At 42.1% G+C, this 27,988-nt stretch overlaps 2 protein-coding genes across 2 annotated transcripts in view; both read left to right on the top strand.

The window, feature by feature from the left end:
- Nucleotides 1-960, top strand: part of LOC106732012 (uncharacterized) — a 104,790-nt gene extending 103,830 nt beyond the window's left edge. The window contains exon 15 of the mRNA XM_075931757.1: nt 14-960. Coding sequence (XP_075787872.1) covers nt 14-131 — 118 coding nt within the window. The 3' untranslated portion in view covers nt 132-960. The remainder of the gene's footprint in view (nt 1-13) is intronic.
- A 5,510-nt stretch (nt 961-6,470) lies between these two features.
- The window catches only part of RASEF (RAS and EF-hand domain containing), a 56,531-nt gene continuing 35,013 nt past the window's right edge, over nt 6,471-27,988 (top strand). The window contains exons 1-3 of the mRNA XM_075931756.1: nt 6,471-7,231; nt 24,756-24,902; nt 26,312-26,402. Coding sequence (XP_075787871.1) covers nt 6,876-7,231; nt 24,756-24,902; nt 26,312-26,402 — 594 coding nt within the window. The 5' untranslated portion in view covers nt 6,471-6,875. The remainder of the gene's footprint in view (nt 7,232-24,755; nt 24,903-26,311; nt 26,403-27,988) is intronic.

Here is a 27,988-nt window from a genome sequence, read left to right as displayed (position 1 = left end):
TTCTCTTTTTCAGGCTGAAGTTGCTTCATCTTTATGGCTGCCGCTTCTTTCCTGACCTGGAGTCCATTAAAGAAACCAATAAAACAGTACAAGTGTATCATGACCTCTCTGTCCTACCTGCTAACATTTAATTGAACGAGCAACTCTATTGCTATGAGTGCTGCAGCAAAGAGATGCGATGCCAGTTATTCTTGTGCATATTTTTAAATTATGGAATTGGGAACCATGAATTCCTGAACTCTAATCCTGTCACTGACTCTCCTTCTGGTCTTGCACGAGTCACTTGCATTCTTTGCAGAGATGTTGTGAAGATAATGCATGCAATACCTTTTTAATATGAGATACAATCCACATGCTAAATATTGCTAAATGTATTGTCCTTGCTATTTGATTGGAAAGAATAAAAATAAACCAGCAATGATGTAAATGGTGGTATAAGTTACAGAGCAGGTGTAAGCTGCAGTTGGCAAAGGAATGTAATGTCTATAATTTCGGATGTGGTGGCTATGCACACCAAAAAATATACAGCCTCTTCCCGACTTACGAACCAATTACAGACCAAGCAATTGGTTGTAAACTCGGTTCATTCATAAGTTGGACCCTGTAGAGTTACATGTGACCGCAGTGTTTGTAAGCGCAGATTGCATTCGTAACTCGGGGTCCACTGTTTACGACAGCTTTGGTCGTAACTGCGAACGGTCGTAAGTCGACTATTCGCAACTTGGGGACCAGCTATATGCCATTTGGTATTCTGTGGGGAACAATTTGAAAATCTTAGATAAGCAGCTGCAAATTCCATTGGAACAAACTGGCAGTGATGTGGAGAGAGAAACTAAAGACTGGATGCTGAGATTTTGGGGGAGGCTAAGACTTGGAGACTGGAACTGGCTAGGCAAAGAGACTGGGTCTGGGAGCTAGGATGATGACTGGGACTGGCAACCTTAATTAGGATCCCCTTGTGAATGCTGTTGAAAGGAGAATTTATCCCCAGGAACTCTATTTAAATAAATCTCTTTTCTCCTTTCCTGTTCGACAATATAACCCACCAGATAATATTACAGCTGCAACCAAAATTAATGGGCTCCTTGTTTCTCTCCATAATGTAACTGATTAATTTGTTTGGTATATAATAGGGGAAAATAAGTTTTAATACTTCAGAGTTACTCTTTTAGGGTATGCCTAGACTGCATCTCTCTGTCTGCAGAGGGATGCAGATTAGGCAGGTTGACATTGCGAATGAGGCAGGGATTTAAATATCCTGTGCCTAATTTGCATTAAAATGGCCACTGCATTTTGCCGACTCAGCACTTTGTCGGCAAAAAGCGGTAGTCTAGAGGGGGATCTGTTGAGAAAGAAAGCCTTTTTCAACAGATCCTGTAAACTTCCTTGCAGGAGGCATAAGGGATTTGTCGAAAGGCTTTCTTTCTTGACAGATCCCGCTCTAGACTACCGCTTTTTGCGGACAAAGTGATGAGTCGGCAAAATGCAGTGGCCATTTTTATGCAAATTAGGCACGGGATATTTAAATCGCCTCATTTGCAATGTCGACCTGCCTAATCTGCATCCCTCTGCCGATAGAGGGATGCAGTCTAGGCATATCCTTAGGTTATGTCTGCACTGGCACGATCTTGTGCCAGAGCTATTCAAATGAGGCTAATCATGGAATATTGCCGAGCCTCATTTGCATATGTAATGAGCTGCCATTTTTGCGGAAGAGGCTCTTGCGCAAAAAGGAGCTGTCTACACTGCTCCTTCTTGCGCAAGAAAAACCCTCTTGCGCAGTGCTGTTACGCTAATTATTTTCTGTGAGGGTTTTTCTTGCGCAAGAAGGGGCAGTGTGGACAGCTCCTTCTTGAGCAAGAGCCTCTTCCGCAAAATGGCGGCTCAGATATGCAAATGCAGCTCGGGGATATTTCACACTTAACCTCATTTGCATAGCTCTGGTGCAAGATCGCTCCAGTGTAGACATAGCCTTAGAGTTTAGACTGTGTCTAATATGTCGTGATGTAGATATTGGGATAGAGAGTACGCTTATTAAGTTTGCAGATGATACCAAACTGGGTGGGGTTGCGACTTCTTTGGAGGATAGGGACATAATTCAGAATGACCTTAGCAAGTTAGAGAAATGGTCGGAGGTAAACAGGATGAGGTTTAATAGAGAGAAATGCAAAGTGCTCCACTTAGGAAGGAACAATCAGTTCCATACATACAAGATGGGAAGCGACTGTCTAGGAAGGAGCATGGCAGAAAGGGATCTAGGGGTCATAGTGGACCACAAGTTGAATATGAGTCAACAGTGTGATGCTGTTGCAAAAAAAGCAAATATGATTCTAGGTTGTATTAACAGGTGTGTTGTAAGCAAAACTCGTGAAGTCATTCTGCCGCTCTACTCTGCACTAGTTAGGCCTCAGCTGGAGTACTGTGTCCAGTTCTGGGCGCCACATTTCAAGAAAGATGTGGAGAAATTGGAAAGGGTACAGAGAAGAGCGACAAGAATGATTAAAGGTTTAGAGAACATGACCTATGAAGCCAGGCTTCATGAACTGGGCTTGTTTAGTTTGGAAAAAAGAAGATTAAGGGGGGACATGATAGCGGCTTTCAAATATCTAAAAGGGTGTCACAAGGAGGAAGGAGAAAATTTGTTCCTCTTGGTTTCTGAGGACAGGACAAGGAGTAATGGGCTTAAAGTGCAGCAGGGGAGGTTTAGATTGGACATTAGGAAAAAATTCCTAACTGTCAGGGTGGTCAAATATTGGAATAAATTGCCAAGGGAGGTGGTGGAATCTCCCTCTCTGGAGATATTTAAGAACAGGTTAGATAGACATCTGTCAGGGATGGTGTAGACGGAGCTTGATCCTGCCTTGAGGGCAGGGGGCTGGACTCGATGACCTCTCGAGGTCCCTTCCAGTCCTATGATTCTATGATTCTATGATAGCATCAATGAAACTAATTTTGTCATCTGTACACGTCAGATTCTGTTCAAAATATTTTAGGTTGTGATATTATGTTAAGTGCTCTGTATTCACACACCAGCTCATGCAGCATGATTTCATACCCTGCTACTATCTAATTCAACCATACATTTTCTGGTGCTTAAACTGGTTTTGAAGTAAGGCTGGAGTTATCGTTGTAGTAAGACAAAAAATGAATAAAAAATTACATCCCTGATATTTCTAAGATGGCTGTAACCTTAGTATTTACCTGTTTAATTCACGTGACTGCTTCTTTCTGTCTCCTGGGTAAAAAGTACACTTACTGGGCCATGGCTGAGAACTTTTGTTTTTGAATATTAAATTAGGCTAGAACTGGACTCAAGATGACATATTTTTATCATAGTAGGTGCGTAATTTCAGAACAAAACCTTGTTTTTCCATTTCCTTCTGAGAATCCTGCCCTCAACATCCACTGTTTACAACTCATAAAATGAATCATCTTTTGTTTTGTTGTATCTGTGTTGGTTTGTTTGAATGGCATGTTTGAGCCCTCTAATTAGAAGCATGGTACCAAGCAAGGATAGACAGAAAGTGGTCGATTGTATAAGACTGTAAGTACCATCTATTTTGGAGTATGTATCTCTTCCATGTCAGTGCTAAATGACAACATTCTTCATCTTGTTTGAGTCTAATGAGCCAAATTAAAACTTCTGTAGCAGTGGAAGAAGCAACACCCAAACACACATATTCTCTCCTCATTTATAACCATTGACTACAGAAGAGGTTGTGTTCACATAAATAAAGGCAGAATTTGAAGAAAATGTAACAGTTACATGTGGCTCTTGTAAATATTATTTTTAGGGCCTTCTCCAATGTTTCCTGAAGTTCATAGAGAGTCCTGTTGACTTCAGAGGGCTTTGGGTCAGACCTATTGCAGAGTGAGTTGGGAATGTCTTTTATTGCTATTTTTTACTTATATAATCTTAGATGTTCAGGGTACATCTAACATAAAAGTTTAAACCCTAAGGAAGATGAGAACAGAAAAAGGCAACATATAGAAGGGCTGAGAAGAACAAGGAGTAAAATTAGGACTAATAATATACTAAATTGTACTCGTTCACAAAAGCAATGTTCAGTTATACTCTATGGGCTCGTCTACACTGGCCCCTTTTCCGGAAGGGGCATGTTAATTTCAGCCATCGTAGTAAGGAAATGCGCGGGGGATTTAAATATCCCCCGCGGCATTTAAATAAAAATGTCCGCCGCTTTTTTCCGGCTTTTAGAAAAGCCGGAAAAGAGCGTCTACACTGGCCCCGATCCTCCGGAAAAAGCGCCCTTTTCCGGAGGATCTTATTCCTACTTCGAAGTACTTCCACTCAATAGGTTGTCAACATCAAAAGCCAGGGCCTAGAAATTCCTTTTATCAAAGGTCTGGCAGGCATAAGCAAGATACATTGGTTTCCTTTTGATGAGAGAACAAGTGTAGTCTTCCTCAAAGTTCTCTGATGGTCAATGTTCATGCTGACCACCAGGACAATACTTAGTGGCCCACCTTTCATATAAGAGCATAGAAAAAGCCAGACTTTTTTCTAATCAGGAAGATTTTGCTGGAGTACAGAGGGCTGAATCTTGGGCCATGTCTAGTTTATGTGCATTACTGCAGCATAATTAATCTGGTACAGGTTGGACTTCCATGGTCTGGCACCCTTGGGACCTGAGTAGTCCCGAAGGAGGGATTTTGCTAGACCAGTGGAGGTCATTTCTTGTCCCCCGGCCTGACTCCATTCCTGGTTTGGCCTCCTTGTAGGCTCCCCACCTGCCACCAGCCCTGCCACCTCATGGTCCTCAAACCGTTATTATTATATTATTGGGGCTCCCACCTCTGCTGCCTCAAACCGTTGCCCCACCACCAGTGCTCCCAATTCCGCCAGCCCCGCCGTGGTAGCACCAGCCCTGCTAGCCTGCAGTCCCACTGCCAGCCTTGCCCCCCGTGGTAAACCACCCAACCCTGCCAGCCCTGCTGGGGCTCCTGGCCCTTCCACAGCAGACCACTGCCCTGATGGAGCCTGCAGAATTCTGGCCATTCTGCCATTGGCTCAGCCAGATTCTTGTGGAAGGACTCCCAGCTGTTGGCCTCCCTGCAGCCAACCTGGCTAGATTTCCAGTCCTTGCAGAGCTCCAGCCTTTGGCCCTGCTGGACCACGGCTGTTGCTGGACCAAGAAGTCTGGGTTGAGAGAGGTTCAACCTGAATAATCCTGTGTAGACAGAGGAAAATACTCTTGTTTCTCCAACCCACTTCTGAGGTCATGTCTGCTGCTTCTGGGGAGACTGAAGTTGGTACCCTGAATCCTTTTACAGAGAATATTACAATAAATCAGTTAACTTATAATAGTGTGTTGGCTCACTCTAGGGGTGTACTAAATGATATTTATGATCAAACACAAATTCTGATAGTCCCCATAGTTACAGATCATTACAAGAACATTCCTGTACTGCAGAGTGAAAGCTTTAGTTCAGAACTGTAGCAACACATCTTGCCAAGGATGGCAGCTAGGTCTGCAGATCTACACTGGTATTTTTTTCCACACCTCTGACTACAGTAGCTTTGTTGATTTAATTTTTACATGTAAACCAGGCCTTCATCTCAGTGAGATTAGCTGTTTCTAGTATATACTACAAAAGAGGGAGGAGGGGAGAGATTCCTGGATCTATTAGCCTCCTCAGACTTAAAAAGTCATGCTGTGGAACAATAAATATTTTATATTTCAGCAGGGTCTTCCTACAAACTTTGACGGATGTCATTCTCTATTGATTTGACATTTTAATAAGATTCTCTTCCATTTGTTTCAGAAGAATAGCCGAGTTAGTCTGTAACAGGAAAAACTTTTAAAACAACAAATAGTCTGGTAGCACTTTAAAGACTAACAAAACATGTAGAATGGTATCATGAGCTTTTGTGGGCAGGAAAGCTCATGATACCATCTACATGTTTTGTTAGTCTTTAAAGTGCTACCAGACTATTTATTGGTTTTTAAGTTTTTCTTCTATTTGTCATTGTATCTGTATCACAATACATTGGACTAGGAGAGTCTTAATTAACCCAATTTCAAGTCAACTCTGTAATTACAATGCAGGAAACACTTTTAATAAGAAACAGACTCCTGTTGACTTCAGTTGGCTTTGGACCAGGCTCTGTATACCCCTTTTCCTTTTTCAACTCAAACAAATACTGACTCTCAAAAATGGATGGGCACTTTAAATTACCTGGAAAGTTTCTGCTGGAGCAGAGAAAAGGGCTGCTGGCAGGGGGGGGGGAGTAATCAGAGAATGAATTAACTAATTCAAAAGTGCCAGAGCTTATCAACAGCCTAAAGCGAATCCCAGATTCAAATGGACCACAAGGCAGAAAATGAGGTATGCAATTCCTGTGGTCTGAACGCTTGGCAAGGAAATATTTCTAACAGACCGTTTAATGTTTTTTTTTTTCTTCAAATAAAGTGTTATGCAAACGCACGCAAAAGAGATCAACTGCTCAACGCGTCCTCGCTGCCTTCTATAACGAACTGCCTCCCTTTCCCGCAATATTTGCATTGCTTCCTGCGGGGGTTTCCTCCAGCAAATAGAAGGGCGCGCCGCAGTTACGCTGGAAATCGCATCGTTTGTCCAAGAGGCGAACCTGGCGAGTCGGGCAGGGCGAGCGCTGCTGCACCTTACATCATGCAGGCTCCGGGGCTCCGCCCGCCGACTCCCAGCGCTCCCGCCCCGCTCAGAGGTGCGCGGGCTCTCGCCGCCCCTCGGGACCGGCCGCCCAGTGAGTGGCTGGCGAGGCGGCCGCCGGAGCCGGGGCAGGGGGGCGGAGCCGGGCGGGGGCGGCTCCCGGGGAAAGTTGCGCGGCAGGTTGGGGCGCTCGGAGCAGCCCAGCCAGAGCGGGGCCAGTGGCCATGGCGCGGGACGAGGGGGACGAGCTGGCCCGGCTCCGCTCCCTCTTCGTGGCCTGCGACGTGCGGGGCTCGGGGCGCATCGAGCGGGAGGAGTTCGGCTCGCTGTGCGCCGAGCTGCGGGTGCGGCCGGCCGAGGCCGAGGCGATCTTCCAGCGGCTCGACAGCGACCGCGACGGGGCCATCACTTTCCACGAGTTCGCCCGCGGCTTCCGCGGGGCCAGCCAGCGGCGGGGCAGCGGGGGCGGCGGGGAGACGCTGGAGCAGGACGAGGAGGCGGCGTGGGGCGCGGCGGGGCTGCACCAGCCCTGGCGGGACTTCCAGCTGCGGCTGGGGGACGAGGCCAGATACATTCCCAGGTGAGAGCTTCCTCCCTTCGCCAGTGCCCTGCCCCGTCGCGGGGGGCCCTTCCAGTCTCCAGCCTGGACCGCAGCCAGCACGGGGAGGGAGGCTTTGCCTGCTGTATGGGGGCTCCCCTCCTGCGCAAGGGGCAGCCCCCATGGTGCCAGGCGCTGCACAAAGCGATGGCCGGGATGCAGGGGACTGGACTTGATGAGCTCTCGCGGTTCCTTCTAGTTCTCTGATTCTATGGGCCTTGGCACAACGGGGAATGTGGGCTCCTACAAGAGAACAGTAGGGGTCAGGATGAAACACGGTGGTCATCGCACCTGGTAGCTTCTGGTCTGAAAAGCATGGTCCCCGCTGGAAAGTCAGGGTAATAGTACCCTGTGGACTAGGCTCTTCTAATTTCCCTCTCAATCTGCTTCCACCTCCACCCCATTTATGAGAGAAGTTGCTTATTTGGGTTTTCCATCTGGTGAACCCATTCCAAGGTACATCCTGGTTAAGCAGAGCAGGCGCCTTTGCCTGTTGTGAGCTCAAGAGATAACATCTAATTAAGTCTCCGTGCCCCATCAGTTGAAGCACACCTTAAAGAGGATGTCCTTTTAATGCTTAGTGGAAAGGGTGGGGAGTTGTTTTGGTAAGGCAGAACATGATCTTGCACCAGCCTTTTTGTACCTAAGGTAAAATTTAACTCTGTCATAGTGGATCGCAAGGACTTCTAACCACTTAACCTATGCAGTAAGAACAGCCCCTGCTTGGAGATGAGCTTCCTATGAGCTGCACAGAGAGAGGGATCCCAGTTGGTTAGGAAGAGACTGCACATAGCATGGTCTGGACAGGGCCAGTAGCAGGTTTTGAGCCAATGCACCTATTTGTATGATGGGTTTGGAGTGCCAGTATCTCTTTTTTTCCAGTATCAGAGGGGTAGCTGTGTTAGTCTGAATCTGCAAAAGCGATGAGGAGTCCTGTGGCACCTTATAGACTAACTGAAGTGTAGGAGCATAAGCTTTCGTGGGCAAAGACCCACTTCGTTATCTCACATGCATCTGACGAAGTGGGTCTTTGCCCACGAAAGCTTATGCTCCTACACTTCAGTTAGTCTATAAGGTGCCACAGGACTCCTCGTCTCTTTTTTTTCCAGTTCCTGAGACTCAGCCAAAACTCATTGAAGACAGGGGAAGCTTTAGGTAAAACTCCAGATGCTTATGGGCTGCATTTTATTTCTTCACTCCAGCATAGTTCCCCTTACAAAGGCAGAGTACTCTGCCTTTGTTCCAGTTGTGAATATCCTCTTCCGCAGCTGCTGAGAACTCACACTTCGTTTGAACAAGAGACAACTGATTCAGTATCAAACCGCAACAGATCACGGAAAATAAAAACCACATTAATGGGACCGTACCAGCTTGAAATCTTGATTCTTGAAGAGTTAAAAGTAGGGTCAGGTACTACTTTGCCCCGGAGTCTCCCTGCCAGTTTTTGTGGTTCTTACAATCACATTTTTGAACTTTTAAAATGCTTTCCCTTTCCTCTGATACTGTGAAAGATCCAGACAGGGAAATGACTGTACAGATGAAACAAACTATATGCAAAGCGTTGTCAAATGCACAAATTAAACAAATGTGAGGTGGGGGGAGGGATCCTGCTCTCACCTCTTTCAGGTATAGTAATCTGATGTGTTTCCTGTTATGAGCGTAGAAGATAAAAATCTCACTTCTGTCTTTCTGAAAGTTTCAGTTGATCGTGTCCCCTAAATAGGCCAGGAGGCTGTAATTAACTCTTCTGGATTATACTTCCTGTGGTGTGATCTCTAACTCGGACTGTACAACAGCACAAGAGTTCTCCCACTTCTCCATGTTATCAGGCTTCTGGGAGGGCCCTACTCCCATAGAAATCAATGGGAACGTGTTCCTCCCTGTAATGGGGAAAGTGGTCTGGTAGCAGCCTGCTTCACAAGGAAAACAATTACAAATACTTTGATAATCATAAAGTTCTTTCCATTTTGAAGGGTTAAAATGGGTCAGTTTTCTATTATGTGACTTTTTATTATTTTTAAAATTTTCATTAACACGGATATATCCTGTAAAATAAGAGGACTTTGACATCAACAGGGTTTTTTGTGCATGTGTGAAGAGTTTTTAAAAGGCAATTTTTTTAAACTACTACTTATGCACAAAATTATCATCAGCCATCCACAGGGTAGAGCAGCTTCATGTACGACAGGATAGGTAATTATTTGGCTTGATTGTTAAATCCAGTACTGCAAACGCTTGTGAACAGGCTGAACTTTACTCACAGGCAATCTGATTTAAATCAAGCTTCTTTCATGTAAAAGCCTAAGCACTGCATAAGTATTTCTAGTCCAATACTGTAATTGAAAGTATTGAGAGAGAGAGCAACAAGGATGAGATTTTTGTAGAAGAACAAGGAGGCAAAAATTTCTGATGTAAGTGAACCTATTCAGGATAGTTGAACGTGTCAGCATTAGAGGTACACATAAAAAAACAATGAATAGTCTAACAGCAACTTAAAGACTAACAAAACATGTAGATGGTTTCATGAGCTTTCATGGGCACAATCCGCTTCTTCAAATGACTGGCATCTAAGAAGTGGATTGTGCCCACGAAAGCTCATGAAACCATCTACATGTTTTTGTTAGTCTTTAAGGTGCTAGACTATTAGTTGTTTAAGTTTTTCCAGTTACAGACTAACTCGGCTACCCCTCTGAAGTTTTTGAGCATTAGGGATGTGAGAGAGTAACCAGAATAGTGACAGAAATGTAGCTGTGTTAGTCTGGTGTAGCTGAAACAAAAAACAGGACTATGTAGCACTTTAAAGACTAACAAGATGGTTTATTAGGTGATGAGCTTTCGTGGGCCAGACCCACTTCCTCGGATCAAATAGTGGAAGAAAATTGGCACAATCCTATATACCAAAGGATACAATTAAAAAAAAAAGGACACATATGAAAAGGACAAATCAAATTTCAGAACAGAAGGGCGATGCGGGGGGAGGGGAGGGAAAGGTAAATAATTGTGAGCTAATGATATTAGAGGTGATAATTGGGGAAGCTATCTTTGTAATGCGTAAGATAATTAATGTCTTTGTTTAGACCGAGGCATAAAGTATCAAATTTAAGCATGAATGACAGTTCAGAGAGTAACCAGTTAACTGATAATTGGATGCTTATTGGTTAATGTTACTGGTTGACCACAAGTCTGTCCTTCCCCCCCCCCCCCGTCCCCCCACACACACATTCCCTTGCTGCAGCTCTATAAGTAAATTTGGAGCTGGCAGGCAGACAGGAAGGCTGGTTCAGTCCTGGCATGCACCAGGTCCTGGAAACTGCCCCTGCTTCCAGGCTGCCCCCCGCTGCAACTCTGCATTGTAGAAAATCTTGTCTGGATGAGGGAGCTTGTGGGTTCCTAATGCAGAAACACAGTGGGGGAGCCTGGCAGTAGGGGTAGCTGACAGGACCCCACTGAGGCAGCCTGCCTGCAGGCTCCAAGTTTTTTAAAATGCAGAGCTATAGCAGGGGCAGCCTGAGAGCAGGGGCAGCTGCTGGTACCTGGCACGTGTTGGGACTGAGCTTTCTGGCTCCTACTACAGAGCCTGCAGTGGATTGTAGTAAATTCCCTTTATAAAAGTAATGGTTAACCATGTAACTGACAGGATATTTAATGGTTACCATATTATACTATTTTTAACATCCCTAGCATATTTCCAGGCCATCAGGTTTTTCATTTTTATAAAATTGTATCCTAGATCATACTTCCCAGGAAATGGATTAAACAATTGTAAATGGCTCAGGACTTAACATTAAACAATCAAATCCGACATGATGAATCATTGGGTTACATCCTTTGACCCATCCAGTTTGGGTGACCCTTCCAGGAGCTCCTGCTGGCATAGCTCTCCAGGTCGTTGAGACACACAAGCTACCTCAGCACAACAAGGAATGGACCTATGCTCCACTTGGGAGTACAAGGGTTTAAGACAGAGAAGAGAGAGTATTATACAAGTGATTTATAGTGCTTTAATAAACATTTTAAATGTCATACCTTAGTTAAACTGCTGCTATTTAAGGCCCTGATTCTGCAAAAATCTATGCATGTGCTTTTAAATATGTGAGTCATCCCATGTAATTCAGTGGAACTATTTAAGTATAAAAATTAAATATGCATGTAAGTCTTTGAAGGACTGGGGCCAAAAAGTTACTTTAATAATAATAATAATAAAAAATATACTGTCCTCAGAAAATCATTCAAGAGATTATTCTTAATAGCTTGGATAATTAACAGTAAAAGCTGTGTGTGTCTGTCAAAACTTTTGTTAAGTCTTTATCTTGTATCCACCCTTTCAGAAGTATTCATTTAGGCTTCAGCCCTGTAAGTTAGTGTGCGGAGATCAGACCCAGGCAAAATACAGCTCATGGGTTGGATCCAGTCTGTCAAGCCACCAGATCCAGCCCATGGACACAGCAGGGAGCCCCAGGCAGGTTCCTCTACTTGTAGGTTGCCAAGTGTCCAGTATTGACCCGGACAGTCTGGTATTTTCGCCTCCTGTCTGGTAAAAAAAAAAAAAAAAAAAAAAAAAAAAAATTCAGAAAATACTGGACACCTGAAATGTCTGGTATTTTCTGGGGTTTTTTTTCCCTGCCAGGAGGCAAAAATACCAGACTCCTGGCAACTCTACGACACACTCAGCGACTGGGCCCCGCCCCTGGAACTGCTGCTTACCTGGTTCCCCAGGGAAGCTGCCTTCTGGCTTGATCAAGAAAACAAGATGGCTGCTGGCAAAAAAGCCTAAAGACTTGAAGCAAGGGAAAACAATGCCTTCCCTGGGTCTTAGTGCTCAAATTCGCCACTCTTCCTATCCCTATTCTGACTCTGCACGCACTTAAAGGGGCCATGCTGTTCTAATGCTGTTTTATTTAGTTATTTTATTGCTTAACTCTCGGGGCCCCCTTTTTTTTCTCTTCTCAACAACTTTGGTCTCCCTCTTTTTTTTTTTTTTTTTTTCCCCACTCAACAGAATTTTTTCCCTGGTGGGGTTTTTGGTGGTTTGTGGGGTGTGTGTGTGTGGGGGGGGGGGGGGGCGGGTTTTGTTTGTTTGTTTAATTCTGCCAGAGTTAAATGAAAACTGTTAAAAACATCAAGAGTATCAGAAACTGCTATTTTCAGAAATCGAAACTCCACCCTTTGGAGTTTCTTTCTATTTACTTTCAAAAGAACGTGGCAGCAGTCTAGACACAGGGGAGGTTTTTTCGAAAAAACCCTGTAGTCTAGACACACCCTTAGAGATCACCAAGCAGCATGTGGAGCTGCATATGCTGTGACAACAACACAATACCTGGCCTGTAGGAAAAGATGCAAGAAATCCAGTGGATTATGTCACTTCAGAAGAGCATATAGGCAGTAGTAGAGTGTGCATAGTGTGGACAAGGAGGATGATGACATCACTGCTGGCTCACTGGAGTTTTTCATGTAAACAATGGACAACATTGCAGCAGAAGGTGAACGGGCTGACTGCCAGAAAGCAAGTGGGTAATTTATTAATTTTTGATTTGGACACTTGTTTGTAGACAGATGCGTGTTTCAAAGAGCTTGCACGTAAGGTTTCATCATTCAAAACTAGCATCACACCTCGTACTTGCTACTTCTGACTCATAAGAGCCAGAACGCTACGACATAGCAAAGATCTGGCCTTAATGCAATACAGTTTACCATTTATTAATTAGTAACACAGGTTTTTAAAAAAAATCAGTAAGTTCTAAGTTCTGAGTTTTAGGTATCTGCAACACTCCAAAAAATCTGTTAAAAGAATATTTTTCTTTTGTATTTTAAGCCATTAACACCTATATAAACATTGTCTGAAATGTAATTATGCAAATGTGCTCCTGGCATGCACACATCACATGCAGTCTGCTTTCTGCCCCCCCTCCTCCAACCCAGACAAAGTGAGAGGACTGCAGCCAAAGAGTCTGATCATCCTGAGCAAACTGCCCCATGCCTCCATCTCACTGCACGCCCTCTTTCTCTCACCTACCCCATGCAGTCAGCCCCTTATCTCCCCCTTCGCAACCCAGGAGGGTTGAAGAGACTACTGGGTTTCTGCCCCCCACTCCTGCTCTGGCAGACAGGACTCGCCAAACTTCCTTCCCCTCTGACTTCCTCCCAAGCCAATTAAATACTCATTCCCCCAGCCACTTATCCCTGTCTGCTTATCTGCTCTGGGAACTTTTCAGTTAAGCATGTGGTAGTTCCATTTAGCTGCTGCTTACAGATGCCTTGTCCCATGCCCATCAGCTGAGCTCCCTGCCTGTGCAGGAGCTTTGAACTTCTGAGTGGGGCTCAGAAAATAGCCGCGTTATTATGCAGCTTAGAGGGAACTTAGGAGATCAGTATCTGCTAAAATGACTATAGACCATTTATTGCCATATACATAAAGAGCTTGGTAAATACTCCCTCAAATACATTTTTTTCAGTTCCATATTGAATACAAACCTGGGAGGGATTTGGTAGCTTCAGACACACTTTTTAGAATATTTGTCTAGGGAAATGAATTCCAGAGCCAGATTTTGTGCATGTCAATTTGGTAAAATAATCTGCTCTCAAACAAAAATGTAAACTGTGATTGCCAGAGGAACAGCTCAGGATGAGAATCTCCAGAAAGTGAATAAGGCTTTTTTCATAGGGTAGTCAGAATAACATGTTCCCAATTTCTCTGACCAATTCAGAGGGGGAGCTCTCTGTCCTAGGTGGCATTTTCTTTAAAGATACCAGGATAGTGATTGTACATTGGAATAGAAAATGTTAAAATGGATGAACGATGTTCATGTGGGGACTGAAAAATGAAATAGAGGAGCCATTTTATATTGGTCTCTAAAGAACAGCATTACATTTAAATTAGTAAATTTAATTAGGCCTATTGGTTAATCATATACTTGACTACTCATTTACATCCCTAATAAAGAGACAGATAAAGTTATACAAAAAATCTTGGTATGTTTTGGAGTTCTGGGAGCTACCACTTGTTCACTGATATGGCTTGGGTTCTCTGATGGAAATGAATGGTTGCAAAGAGCAGTGGTGTCTTAGAAGAGTGGACATATACCGAGGAGAAGGAATGAATGATGCTTTCTCCAGCTTGGACACTGAGTGTTCTGTCTTGCCTAGGGCCTTCTTGGTTTGGTAACAGCTGCAACAGTTCCATACAGCTGAGCTACAGAATATAGTATTTCCAGAAATAGTAGACTCTCTGCTTCCTGATAGCAATAGTTCTTATGTTCAGGGGAGACTTGCAAGTCCAAGTGACAGTTGGAAGTTCCTCAGAGATTGAACACTTAGTAAATTTAATTAGGTTGATTATAAGTGTTTGGAATTGTGTGTTGTATTCCTAAATTTTGATTGATAGAGGAAGGAAGATTGGAATTGGGAACTGTACCTTTAACTGGATTAGCTTCCAGATGGGAAGCCTAGGAGAGGGAACTTCAGAAACCCATGTTATGTAATGTGGAGGCAGTTGAGGAACAGTATCACTAAATAAAAAAGATCTCTTTCATGCATGTTCAGTCTAATGTGATTTCTAAGGAGATCAATAAATATGACTTGTGCACCGTGATGATTAAGGGAAGCATCTATTGTCTTTCACTAACATACCTATCTCGGTCATTATGTTTGCAGCAGCAATTTGAATGCCATCCCATTGTCTGTCTAAAAGGGTGATAGGAGGGAATGGGAGTAGCTTTGTTTGGTAGATGTGATGTTGTCTGTTTGTATTGAGTTGTAATTTTCATACATCAAACTACAAACTGAAAGATGGTGGTGATAAAGTGCATGTGTACTCGCATCAGATGCACAGTTATGCACTGTTTCTTTATGCAAACCAGTTCTCTTCTTTTTTAGACTTGTAAATAACTTTCAACCTCTGTGTAATCCTTGGCTTCATTTGTTAGGCACATATCAATTTTGGGGTATCATTTGTTTTATTTTATTTTATTTGTCCTTTTTGTTTTCAGTCTTCAAGCACGGGAGGTTGCGCAATGCTACCATTTAGTTTCTCCATTCTTCTCCCAAATGTTCTGGCATGTGTTTGTGTTGGCTTCTAAGGGTGGTCCCACTGAAATCAATAGGATTATTTATCTGAGCAAAGTCAAGCAGATATTTAAGTGTTTGAAGGATATAGGTCAGGGGTGGGCAAGAAGCAACTTGCGGGCTGCATCTGGCCCACCAAGCCACCAGATCCAGCCCACAGCCGCCTAGCTGGCACTCTTTCTATAGAACAGCTGCACCCACTTTAAAGAGCAGACTGCTAATCACTCTGCAAACTGGGCAGGAAAGAGAAAGCTTTGCTTGGTGTCCCCACACCTAGCAAAATCCCGCACCTCCCATTGGCCAGTTTCCAGCCAATTAAAAATTATTGCCCACTGCAATATAAGTCTTGGATTTAAAAAAAAAATGTAAAGCTTCAGTTGACTTGATAATTCAGGTTGAACCTTTCTAGTTCAGCACTTTCTGGTCCGACAACATCTGTGGTCCAGCATTTTAGTTAGCCTGATGTTCACTTATCAGGGCTGTAGCCAATTTTCCCACAGTCTCATAAAGTTTGTTTACACCTGCCAGTCGTGACTCTGTGTTCTGTGCTGTTCTTTAGCTCTAATTTACTGCTAAATGTCTTCTCTGAGTCCAGTTATCAGTGGAAATGTTGATAATGACAATATTCACTTTCTGTGGTTGGGCGAATTCTCTGGTTCAGCCTAGGTCAGACCCAGGAATGCCAAACTAGAATGATCTAACCTGTATTACATTGTTTTATATTTAGCCATTTATAAATCACATTACCTAATTTTTTCCTAAAGGAAAAGTTAAGCAGGGCTGCTGACATGCTTCTGAAATAAAAACAGGAAAAAATCATAAATTACAAACTGCCAAAAGAACTCTTTCAGAAAAAGGCGTCTTCCTCATAGAATGAGGTCTACTGCTGTCTAAAAACCCTGCATTCTTTCAACTTTCTATCGAAAGAACACAATTGCAGTGTGGACGCAAGTGCTGTTTTTCAAAAAAAACCTCTTCAGTGTAGATATACCTAGAATGAAGTTGATGAGGCGAGGGGTAGGGAAGACTGAGTCTTTCAGGGCCAACTCCTGAATTCCACTTCCTGGAGAAATTTTATTTCCTTCCTCTCACATCCTACTCTGAGGACTCTGGGCTTCAGTCTGAAATATATTCAAGTAAATATAAACTAAAAATGATGTGAGGACATATATGTTACATGAGAAGAAAAGTAATGCGGTGTAAAATTATAAATATTCTCTTTGAAAATCTCAACATTTTCCCCCTTTGGTTTTCACTATAAAACTTCACTTCTGTTTTCTATTCCTTTCTTTGTGGCTTACTTCATTCTGATTCCTATGTTTACCTGATTGTAGGCTATCAACTCTTTAGGACAAAAATTTAATTTTATTTCATTTCTATAAAGGTGAACCTATGTGAATATTAATAATTTTGTTCACAAGAGTTATTATATAGAAAGGTACAAGTAACTGATTTTCCATAAAATATCAGTGGATATTCAATAAACTCAGTTCATCATTAGAATGCAGAAAGTTACCAGATTTGCAAAATAATCACTACTGAAAAGTGTGTATCTGTAGCTGCTACATTTCATGATGACAGCACTTAAGAAAGAAATGATGACTAAAAGAGGGCGAAACCTTCCACAGTGCATTCATTCAAAGCCCTTGAGACAGATAAGCAACTACTGTCTAGACCTTGCAATTTGTTCTCCAGCTTTCAATCACTAGCTCTGTTCCCTGAAGAACATTCTGGGCCTGATTCTGATTTGCACTTACACACATGTAAGTTGGTAGCAACTTCACTGAAATAAATTGGCACAGATGTAAAACTGAAGGTTAAAATTAGAAGAAAGCACGAGATCAGAATCTCGTAGCATATTAATAGGAAAATAGGAATAGGAATCTCATAGCATATTAATAGGATCAGAATCTGTAGCATATTAATAGGAAAACAGGTACTCCGAGCATCCTAACTGACTTCAGAATGTCTATGTCCAGAAGGACAAAAATTTCTAGGCCCTATTTATATAGGTTTTACAAATGCACTTGACAATTGTGCATAAACTTGTTTGTTGTTGAACGTCGTTCTAAGATACCTTGACTTGTCAGTGTTGATATAGGCACACATCAGTCTTGTGTGTTGTTGTTTTTAAAAAAAAAAAAAAAAAAAAAAAAAAAAACACACAAGGCTCATCTTAGAAGATCTCTAGTTGGTGTAGCTCTATTGCTCTTTAGCTCCATCGATGGTGACTCCTCTCCAATTATGGTAGTGCCTGCTTCCCCTTCAACTTCATGTTAAAATGGGGATGGGTCTAAGCTGATATGGATCTGAAATTTGGCATGCTTGGGTCTGAAGTTTTGTACAGGCATGACCTTAAGATGAATCCAGATATATTTAGGGTGGGTATATACCTAGAGTGCTTTCTAGTCTACATTTATTGCAAAGCCCTACTTTGGGAACATATATTTTGAGAACAGGTAGCAGATTGCACAGCATGAATTAAATCTCTGATTACGCAAATTAATAGCAATAATCTCACATTATTTTTAAAACATCCATCCCACATGCTAATATTTATACACATCTGTAGGTGTGCACATTTTTAAGCATTAAAAACTTGGGACTTGGAAATGAAGGAGGAAAAAAAAGGACCATTTTAAAGAATTGAAACTGGGCTAATCCTTAATTGAAAATTCTGAATTTTCTTAACACTGAAATACATACTTTCTAATCTCCTACTGTGTCTAGTCAAAACAATCTAATTTTCAAATATTAGTTATTCATGATACACTGGAGAGGAATAAGCTTCAGACCACAGCTTCTTTTCAAAATTTATTCAGCAAACAATTTTGAACGACTGGCATGTTTTTATAATAGATCTCTTCATATAAAGTTGGAAAAAATGGGCAGCATTACTAATTGAAATTATTTAGTACAGTGACTCTGTTCCTGTTGTAATTATGCCAGTGAAGTGGTCCAACTTGTGTGAAAGCAGACCAGAGGTTGAAAAACATACCAATATGTAGTTCAGAACAAATATTTTCATAACAAACACTGTACTAGGCCACATCCTTTTAATATTTGTGACTGTATAAAGCATTAGTGAGCTTGCTGCTAATGTTACAAAATATAGTTTTCAGATTCCTGAGGTGATAAAGTCAATAGCATTACTGACTTGTTTAAGGTGCCAGAGGTCAAGAAGAATTAGGGTTGCCAGATGGTTTAACAAAAAATACCGAACAGCTCCCGCTTCCTCCTCCCCCCCCAAAAACAGGAAAAAATTCTGTGGAGAGGAAAAAAAGGGGAGACCAAGTTGTTGAGGGGAAAAAAAGGGGGAGGTGAGACCAGAGTTGTTAAGGGGGGGAGGCACTGTACCTTTAAATGGCCCTGCTCTCCTCACTCCCCCACCAGATGTGGCAGAGGAAGATTGTCCTCACCGGGCTTCTATCCGAGGGAAACAGGAAATACCGGACATTTCATATGTCCGGTATTTTCTGTTTTTTACAGGACAGGGGACCCGAATAACGGACAGTCCAGATGAAAACCAGACACCTGACAACCCTAAGAGGAATTAGAGCAAATTTGTTACAAATGTTTAATTTCCTCTGTTGTTTCTGTGGGCTGGTGAGTTGCCATTTTTTTAAATTAAGATTTTATGCAAAGTTGTCACAGGTGTGCTGTGCTCAGGTAAGCGCTTTGAAAATCCCCTGATTGTCAGTTTCAGTTTTAGGAGAAAACAAACCGCACTTCCTAGAGGCTACTGCAGTTTCTGTTGGGTGTTGCTCTACTCTGGTTGTGAGTTTTGTTTTATTTCTTAGATTTAATTGGCTCAGCATAAAAGTATGCCAACTGCAGTTGGACAAACAAGGAACAATGAACATCAGGAGGCTTTTGGATCACATAGCTAGCATAAACTACCATAACAGCTACCTTATATTTCTGACATTAATGGCTTAATACAAAGCTCACGCACATCTGTGCGCAGACAGCGCTAAAGCATTGCTTAATGTTTCAGCCTTCGTTCTTTGTGTTTGTTCATTTGTTTAATCTTTGATGTCAGAAAATAGAAAGCTGAGAGGGGAGTGGCTGTGACATTCTTGGAACAGGAACAAAAATGTGAACTTGTAAAACTACGGAACAAAGCTCCACCATAGGCTCTTGAAGCTATTGGCTCAAGTAACTTGTGGTAGAGAGAGACCAGTTTCCTTGATTAATTTTCAGTTTGTCAGCATGAGGCATTGTATGTACCGTAAGTCACAACCTGCCAGACAGTGCGCTAAAGATGCTTGAGTCACAATATTTTACATGAGTACAGAACTTTCTGTCCCAAAGGATCTTTCCAAACACAAAGCCCACCTTTAGCTTTACACACATAACACCAGTAGAATGTTGGGAAAGCAGTCAGGCAGTACTGTTCCTCACTGGAGCGAGACAAGCCTGAGCATTTTGTTTTGCCACGGATTTTTATTCTTTTTGCTAAGAACATGGCACAACCTCCCTACTCCTATGAAAGGTTTGATGAAATGTTCTCTCATGTCCAAACAGAGCTGGAGACTCTGTATGTGAATACGTTTTAAAAAACCTTGACAAACATTTGCTCAAATAAAAAAAAAATTCATTTTGGCTATGTGTGTTTACTTTCTGTAAATACTGTAACAATCAACAAATATAGAGTATTTGCAAAATGCAGATTTTGAACGCTGATGTACATGTGCACCAAAAACCTGATTCCAAAGAGCTGTGCTCGTCCATTGAGGAGGAAGAAACATGTCATATGACTTATATATTCTGTGAAAACTAACCAAAGCAATCTGAATTTTGAATAATAAATACTCTCAATAAACTGATCACAGACCATCTATGCACCAAGATTTTTTTGCATAGCAATGAATATGTGTCTTATTGACAATAAACGAAAAGAAGAGTCTTAATCCACTGAATAATGTAGTCCCTACAGGTTGAACCTATATAGTCTGGACTTCCCTGGTCTGGTGTGCATGGATGCTCTGGGACCTGATTTGAGGCATTAAAGCTCAGAGAGAGAGGGGAAGCAGGGGGTGCTTGGGGCTATAGAGCCCCACAGCTGGGGCCTAGTGCTGGTGGCTAGGAGTGCAGCGCATGGGCCACGGTGCTCTGTTGCCGTCCTGCCTTCTCCCCTGAGTCCCCTAGCCTCGCTCCATCTCTGCCGGCCCCTTTGCTGCCCTGGAGTGAAGTTTTGCAGCTGACACCTGTAGAGGGGCTGCATTAACCTCCCCTGATCCAGCAAATTCCCTGGTGGTCCTGAGGATGCTGAACCAAGGAGCTTCCAGTACAAATTGTTTGCTCAGCTTTAGATTTTACATTCACATCCCAAAGACCCAAAAGTGTTGATCCAAATTATTTTGACTGTATCTACCTTAGAGAGATGAAGGATTCTTTTGACCAGCATTTCTTAAACTGTGTTCCACGGCACATCAGTGCGCATGGGCAGACTGGCCTGGTGGAATACCGGGAATTTCCCCGTGGTGCGTCCTCCGAAGGGCTGGCTGGCAGCTGTTGGAGGAGAAGAGGGAGCCCTGAAAGCAGCCGTGGCAGAGCTGTGGGAACTTCTGGGGCCTGATCACAGACTCCAGTGCCACAAACTGGAAGGCAGAAGATGGGGGAGAGGACGGGGCTTGTGCTGAGGGGAGTGGGCAGGTCAGGAGAAGAAAGAGGAAGACACCAAGGGACAGGGTGCAGGAGAGACCAATGCCAGGGGGCCAAGTGGAGACAATGAGGAAAAGGGCAGGAAGGGAGGTGTCAGTGGGAGGGGAGACAGGGTTATGCTGGGAGAGGAGAGGCTAAGGGCATTGGGAGCTGGAGGGGGAAGTGCTGGGAGAAGGCTTGAAAGAAGGGGTGGGCATGAGGAAGGCGGGGATGGAGCAAGTCATGTGTGAGGGCATGAGGGGAACGGGCAGAGGGTAGTGAGGGAGTGGGCATTAGGGAAAAAGAGGGGAAGGGGGGCACTAGGAGGGTGAAGGGGTAAGGGAAGGTGCAGGTGCCAGAGGATTCTGGGGGTGAAGCAGAAGGGCAGACACCTGCAGGGGAAGGACCAACACCAGAGGAGAGAGGCAGGGCAGGTGTGTAGAGGAAGGTGTTAGGAGAGGGAATGAGGAGGGGTAGCTCCTATGATCAGAGTGGGGGTGGGGAGGGAACTGAGCTTCCTCCCACCCCTGGAGGAACAAGAGCATGCTCCTTGCAGGCTTTCCCTGCTGCAGCAGGGTGCCAAGCTAGCTAATCATCACCCTTCATGCCCAGCCCCCCCCACTCCTCTCCCTCTGCCAAGATCCCGCATTCCCAGCTTGCCCTGATACCCTGCCCCAAGTACCCTCCTGCACCCACCCTGCTCTGAGACCCTCATGTACCCTCCCTCCTGGTCCAGTGTTTGGTTTGTTTGTTTGGTGTGATGTGGTGTGGTGTTTTTTGTGTGGGTTTTTTTTTTCTGTTCCTCAGTCTTGACAGTAATGGATTTTGATATTAAAAAAACACATTTTCTTTTATCTGGGACCCAATCCTGCAAATCCTAACTAAACTAGTCCTTATGCATATGACGAGTACTGTTGAGTTAAAAATGACATTTTAATAATAATATTAACATGAATTAATACCTAGTTCTTATCTGTTTGTGTAAGGTTTTCAGGATCAGGCCCTCAATTTATTGATACTTCAGTTGAAGTATCCCAAATTCTACTTGTTTTGCCTAAGGAATACTGCATGGTATGCACAATATTATCTTCTGTTTCAGGCCCTTGTGATACTGAGACCAAAGTAATAAGAAGGTGAAATTTCAGCCTTTGAATTTCTTTTGTTTTCCTTAATTTTTCCATTAATTAAGCATGTGATACTTGGTTTTTATGTCACCTTTTATAATAGTGTTAAGTGAAAATGCCCCTTATCTGTATTTTAAATGTGGGTTATTGACGAAACTGTAAATATGCATTAAGGGTGTTCTTTAATTACTGGCTATTCATGCATAATATATAAAACCTCATGACTGAATAAACCCAGTTAGTACTACGATCACCTATGAATCATGATATTACTTTAAAATCTGTTATAAAATGTGCAGCTGCACATGTATGGCAGAGAATATTCAAAGACTAATTGTTGAAATTTCAGCTTAAGGAAATACCTAATAAAGTACTAGCCTGTTTAAAAGGAAATTATTTCTGAGAGAGATATTTGAGGTGCACAGAATTGCCTTGAACATTAATATATCTGTATTTCTTTGTGCTCCTGATATATTGCCATACATACAACTTGTACATCAAAGTTTCTGCCTATAGTTTTTTTTATAGTTGTCTATAAGCTCTGCAGTTGTCTAAAATGGTACATGCGCTATAGTAGCAGCTATGGCGCAGTTTGTAATAGAATAATGCATACTGTTGGTGGAAAACCACAGGGAGACACTGCGAGAAGGTATATTGATAACCTATACTATGGGCATGTACTGTGAAATGCTGCGTAGACAAAGTATTAACTACAGAGAACATGAATCCTCATTCTCTAGAAAAATGTATTAAGGAGACTCTAAATCTGGTATGCTATATTTTAAATAATGCTGCATTTGTAAGAAATTCTTCATGAGTGAATAACTTCAAGTATAATTTCCTTATTGGAAAAGAGTAAAGTATGTAATCTTAGGAAAAACCTTAGAAACTTTTCATTTAAAGTTCAAACTGTTCTGTAAAAAGAGAAAACTTATACATGACAGTATTAGATATGGTGCTGGTCTAGGACCTGGAAGACTTTCGTTTAATTCTGTTTTCTGCAGCCGCCCCACAGAATGACCTTGGGCAAGACTAGTCACCTTCCCATTTTCTAAGTCTATTTAGGTTGTAAACTCTTCAGGACAGGATTCATCTTTGTATGTATAGTGTCTTGCATAATCTGTCTGATTATGGTTGATGCCTCTAGATCAGTAATGGGCAACCTAGATTATTGAGTGGGCCACATAGTGGTCCTCCTCCATCTCAGTGGTTAAGTGGCAAGATTGTCGTAACCAGGACAGTCTCCTGGGATAGTGTAGCTTTGCTAATTCCACTTGTGGGTGTGCTGATTGAACCATAATAGTGCTTTGACTACACAGGGGGTGCGCGACTGTCAAAGTTAGTGTGCAATCAGTACGCATCCTGCTTTGCGTGCCCCTTACTTGTATTACTAAAGTGATACATACATAAGGAAAATATTATGTGGCTGGAAATCAGCAGAATCTGGCATCCCTGCATGTGGGCAAGAGTAAACAAAATGTCTTGTGGGTGTCACACAGAATACTGATGGGCCGTACGTTGCCTGCCACTGCTCTAGATTCTACCATAGTAGTATTATCAGTAATCAGATTTATACTAGTCTACATAACAGAAGTATCTAGCATGTAACAAAACATTATATGACCATCGTTCCTGATGATAATGTTGTAGGATTTGTTGAGCTTATTATATTCTTCGGTAGTAACTTCTGTAGTAATGTTCTCCTTTCTCGCACTGTTCTGTGTTTTGTTATTTTTGTATGTGCTCTTATAAAAAATGTTTGATGTGGCTATCAGGAGTTTTTGTATTATAATTAACTAAGGGAATCTGCTTTTAAGAACTTATTCTGCAGTATGGTAGAGTTTTTATAAGTGGTGTTTTTTTCTTGTAAATTTTTTCAGCCACTGTGCATGCGCGTGCGCACACACGAGTTTTTGTTTTCCTTAAGTATCCACTGTGTTTCATATGACGATTATATATGTGAATGGCATCTTAGATCACTTGTATTTTTGTCAAATGCAGAAGACCATTTCCAAGATTAAAATGATTAGAATTAAAATAATTTGCTTTATAAAAGGGACTTTTACTCTCTGCTCCGTGACAGTTTACTTCCAGGTTAAGTAAAAGATGCTGGCCACCGTCTATAAAGCTATAGTCTGGGCCTCTGCTGAGAATTCAACTTATACAAATGTATGACAAATGTAATGATTGATTCTTGTTTACTAATGTGTTATTCATTGAGTCATCTCTGCCTTCTTTTTTCAAGAAAAGAGACCCAATTCCTTAATCTTTTATTATGACCTAGGCCTTGAGGTGGTGTCCTCTTTTACCTATGTAGCAGTCATCAACAGCAGTGATCTCCTATACACTGTTTACCAGAAGTGAACTTAATGGACCTGATTTACTATTTTTGTTTGCCAGTTTTACCTTCCATGTTACATGATTAACATAAATAATATTAAATGATCTATGTAACACCTTAAAAATACTGTTCTGGGAGAGTATAGCACAGTAAAGAGACCAGAAGGACTTGGGTACTTGAGAAAAGGGCAGATGATGTGCTGAATGTTTCAAATTTGTATTTGATTTGTTACATTTTTAAATCGAAGGCACAGGATATCGTCATATTGAATACATTTTGGAATAGTGTATTTGTCTAGGGAAATATACTTCATTGTTTTGTTTTGTTTTTTCAGGCAAGAGCAGGCCAGTGTTCTGTATACGAACATAAGTTTAGTGGAACCAAGATTAATTCAGCCTTATGAATGTGTTATTAAGAACTTCATCCAAGAGATCAAACTTCAAAATACAGAGATGGAAAGCTTGGCTATATCTGTAAAAAGGTACAGTCTTCGGCTAAGCTCCCAGCTTTAAATGACTAAAAATTGTGCTGTTTCTTTTTTTTTTTTTCTTTTTGGCTGTAACTATGACTTTGACTACTCATCTCCATCATTTACTTTTACAAACAATATCTTTTGCATATACAGCATCAAAGACAGTATTTAAGTATTATGTTTGGGTATTGTAAAATAATATTTGTAACTATATCATATTGGCACATTTTTATATTAATATTTCTTATATGTCAAGTGAAAATTGATCCAAAAAATGACTGTGAAAATGTCGTCATGATGTTCCCTGTCATTGTGTCTCAATGAATCTGACTAAATTTGCTCAGTTTACATGTCAGAAACTTTTATTTTAATTGACAGTCCTGCAAATTCAGCCTTGGCTTTGTGAGTCAAACTGACTTCTTTCCTTCTTATGCATCATCTCCATTAATATCATAGAATCGTAGGATTGAAAAGTATGTCAAGAAGTCTTCTAGTTCAATCCCCTGCACTCATGGAAGGACTACATTTTATCTAGACCATACCTGACAAGTGTTTGTCTAACCTGCTCTTAAAAATCTGTAGCAGTGGAGATCCCACAATCTCTCTGGTCAATTTATTCCAGTTCTTATCCAACCGAAGGGGAAGTTTTTTTTCCTAATGTCCACCCTTGCTGCAATTTAACCCTGTTGCTTCTTATCTCAGAGGGTTAACAACTTGTAACAACTTTTTTAACTAGTTGAAAATTATCATGTTCCTTCTTTGTCTTCTCTTAGGTTGTTTTCTAGTACCTAAATCTTTTTTTTCCCCCTTCTCTGAATGTTCTCCAATAAAGGCTGCAATAAAGGTGCTACAAGTCAGGTTTACATACCAGTCCAAATATATGAATAGTCATAATCTTTGAATGATTTCTTTGACTATGTAATCCCACCTTGCCAATAGGATGTCATAGCAATAAATGAAATGGTAAAATTTTGTCTGCCATGGAATCTTGAACATTGTCCAAAATTTAATGTGTGAGAAGGAACTGAAGAAGTTATTTCACTGAGTGATAATAGTAAACTAAAATGTAACTTTGTTAGTTAAGTCAATATGACAATATATATAGGGCCTAGCTCTTCTGAATAGATGGTATATTTTTTACATAATTTTTCAGAGGCACATTTCACTTTTAAAAGCTACTTTAAAGTAAAAACATATGAAACACTTTGTTCTAAATAGAGTATAAACAACATAGGTTTTTGTCAGTATTGCCAGATCTTTCAATCACTACTAAAAACTGTGATATAATTACCTGCTGTATTTGGCTCATGTTTCAACACTTGCAAATCTATGTTTGAACTGGATAGGACATGTATTTTTTCTCAAATTTTCTGTGGTGTTAATGGAGGACTCAGAGTATATTCATGTTAAAATCTTAGAGCTCAGGATAAAGCAGCAATGCAGCTCAGTGAAATGGAAGAGGAGATGGATCACCGGATACAGGCTGCAGAACACAAAGTCAAGAAGGAAGTGAGTACTAGAAATTCTCAGCATTTCATAATTATCAGGTTACTCCTGCCTATATTGAAACCAATATTGATTTTAAAGGTGCAGGCCTCTGGTCCCAAGTACAGAATATTTTTCATCTTGATTTATGGATGTCTAAAAGTTGATGGTATCACATTTTGCAAAGCATCTTATAGGGAAGTGCTATTTGGTTTTGATGGCTATGAGTCAAGGTCTGCAGTTTGTAACAGCAATATTTCCATACTAGTAATTTGATTGAGTGCAGGCTGTAAAATGTAGGACTGACTTAAGGTGATCAAATGCCTGAACATCGTAGAATCAGAGAAATGAAGGACTTCAGGGGACCACAAAAGGTCATCTAGTCCAGCCTCCTGCACTGAATTAAATTATCCTTTCTTTTAAAAGCATGCATTTGAGGCTGATGAGGAATGTGATCCTTAAGGGATGGTTTGTATCATGAGTGTTCTAAAAATCATCCATTTCCCCCACAGAAGTGGTGGTGGGGAGGCTGCATCTTCATTTAGATTTGCTGAGCCTAACAAAAGTATTTACTTGGACAAAACCCCCATGGACTTTAAGGAAGGATTGAGGGCTAAATAATTCTCCAGACTTACTGTACTTAAGACTGATCCAGAGCCCACAACAGTAAATGCAAAGACTCCCATTGACTTTAGTAGGCTTTGGATTTAGCCTAGGAAGGGGGAAAAGCCTCCCAAAGGTCAAGAAAAACATTCTTTCATTTTCCTCCCTGGACAGATTGGCTTCTTATGTAGAAATAACAAATTGCATGGCACTGTGCCAGTGTTCCCTTGAATTTTTCTCACCCCTGAGCAGAATGAATTTTGTTATGTGCATCAGCATACAGGTGATATGTAACATACCACCTCTGTATTGATGCACATAAAATTCACGTGGCAGGGGTGGGCTCAAGGGGTTCTGAGTGTGGGAGGGGGCTCAGGCCTGGTGCAGAGAGTTGGAGTGCAAAGGTGTGAGGTCTCTGGCTAGAGGGGTGCAGGCTATAGGCTTGGACTGGGTTTAGAGGTGTGGGGTGAAAGAGGGTGCTCTGAGGCTACTGCAAGGTCAGAGGACCCTCCTCCTCTACCCCAGCTCTCTCCCCTCACATCAGCACTGAAGCTGGGGGCAAAAGGCACCTATCCCCATCATGGCAGCTCTGAGACAACAGGATAGGTGCCCCTCTCCTGCCCTAGCTAGTTTGAGCTGAGGCTGGGTTGGATCCAGGGGAGGACCACTCCAGCCATGGCACGTTTGGGTTGGCGCTAGTTTCACACCTTCTCTCTCCTGGTCATAGGAGGTTGGGGCTTTGGGCTAGGTTGGGACTGGGGTTGAGACAACTCTCCCACAGCAGCGACAGATCTCTGGGCAGGTTCCTTGAGCACCTTTTCTTTGCACTAAATAAGCAGCTGCACAGCTCACAGGGAACTTAACACGGTGCTCCTATGTCATTGGGTGGGGAATGCAAATGATTGGCACTGAAGGCAACACAGAATGGAAGGCTGACATCCCCTGGGGAAAGGGTCTAATCAGTACTACTGGTGCGCTACATTTTCCTGTCTTTACAGAGTTTGATT

The sequence above is a fragment of the Pelodiscus sinensis genome, chromosome 6 (assembly GCF_049634645.1).
Source record: "Pelodiscus sinensis isolate JC-2024 chromosome 6, ASM4963464v1, whole genome shotgun sequence".
Lineage (NCBI taxonomy): Eukaryota > Metazoa > Chordata > Testudines > Trionychidae > Pelodiscus > Pelodiscus sinensis.
The sequence above is the reverse complement of the archived record's forward strand: the minus strand, read 5'-3'. Positions and strand labels throughout refer to the sequence as shown.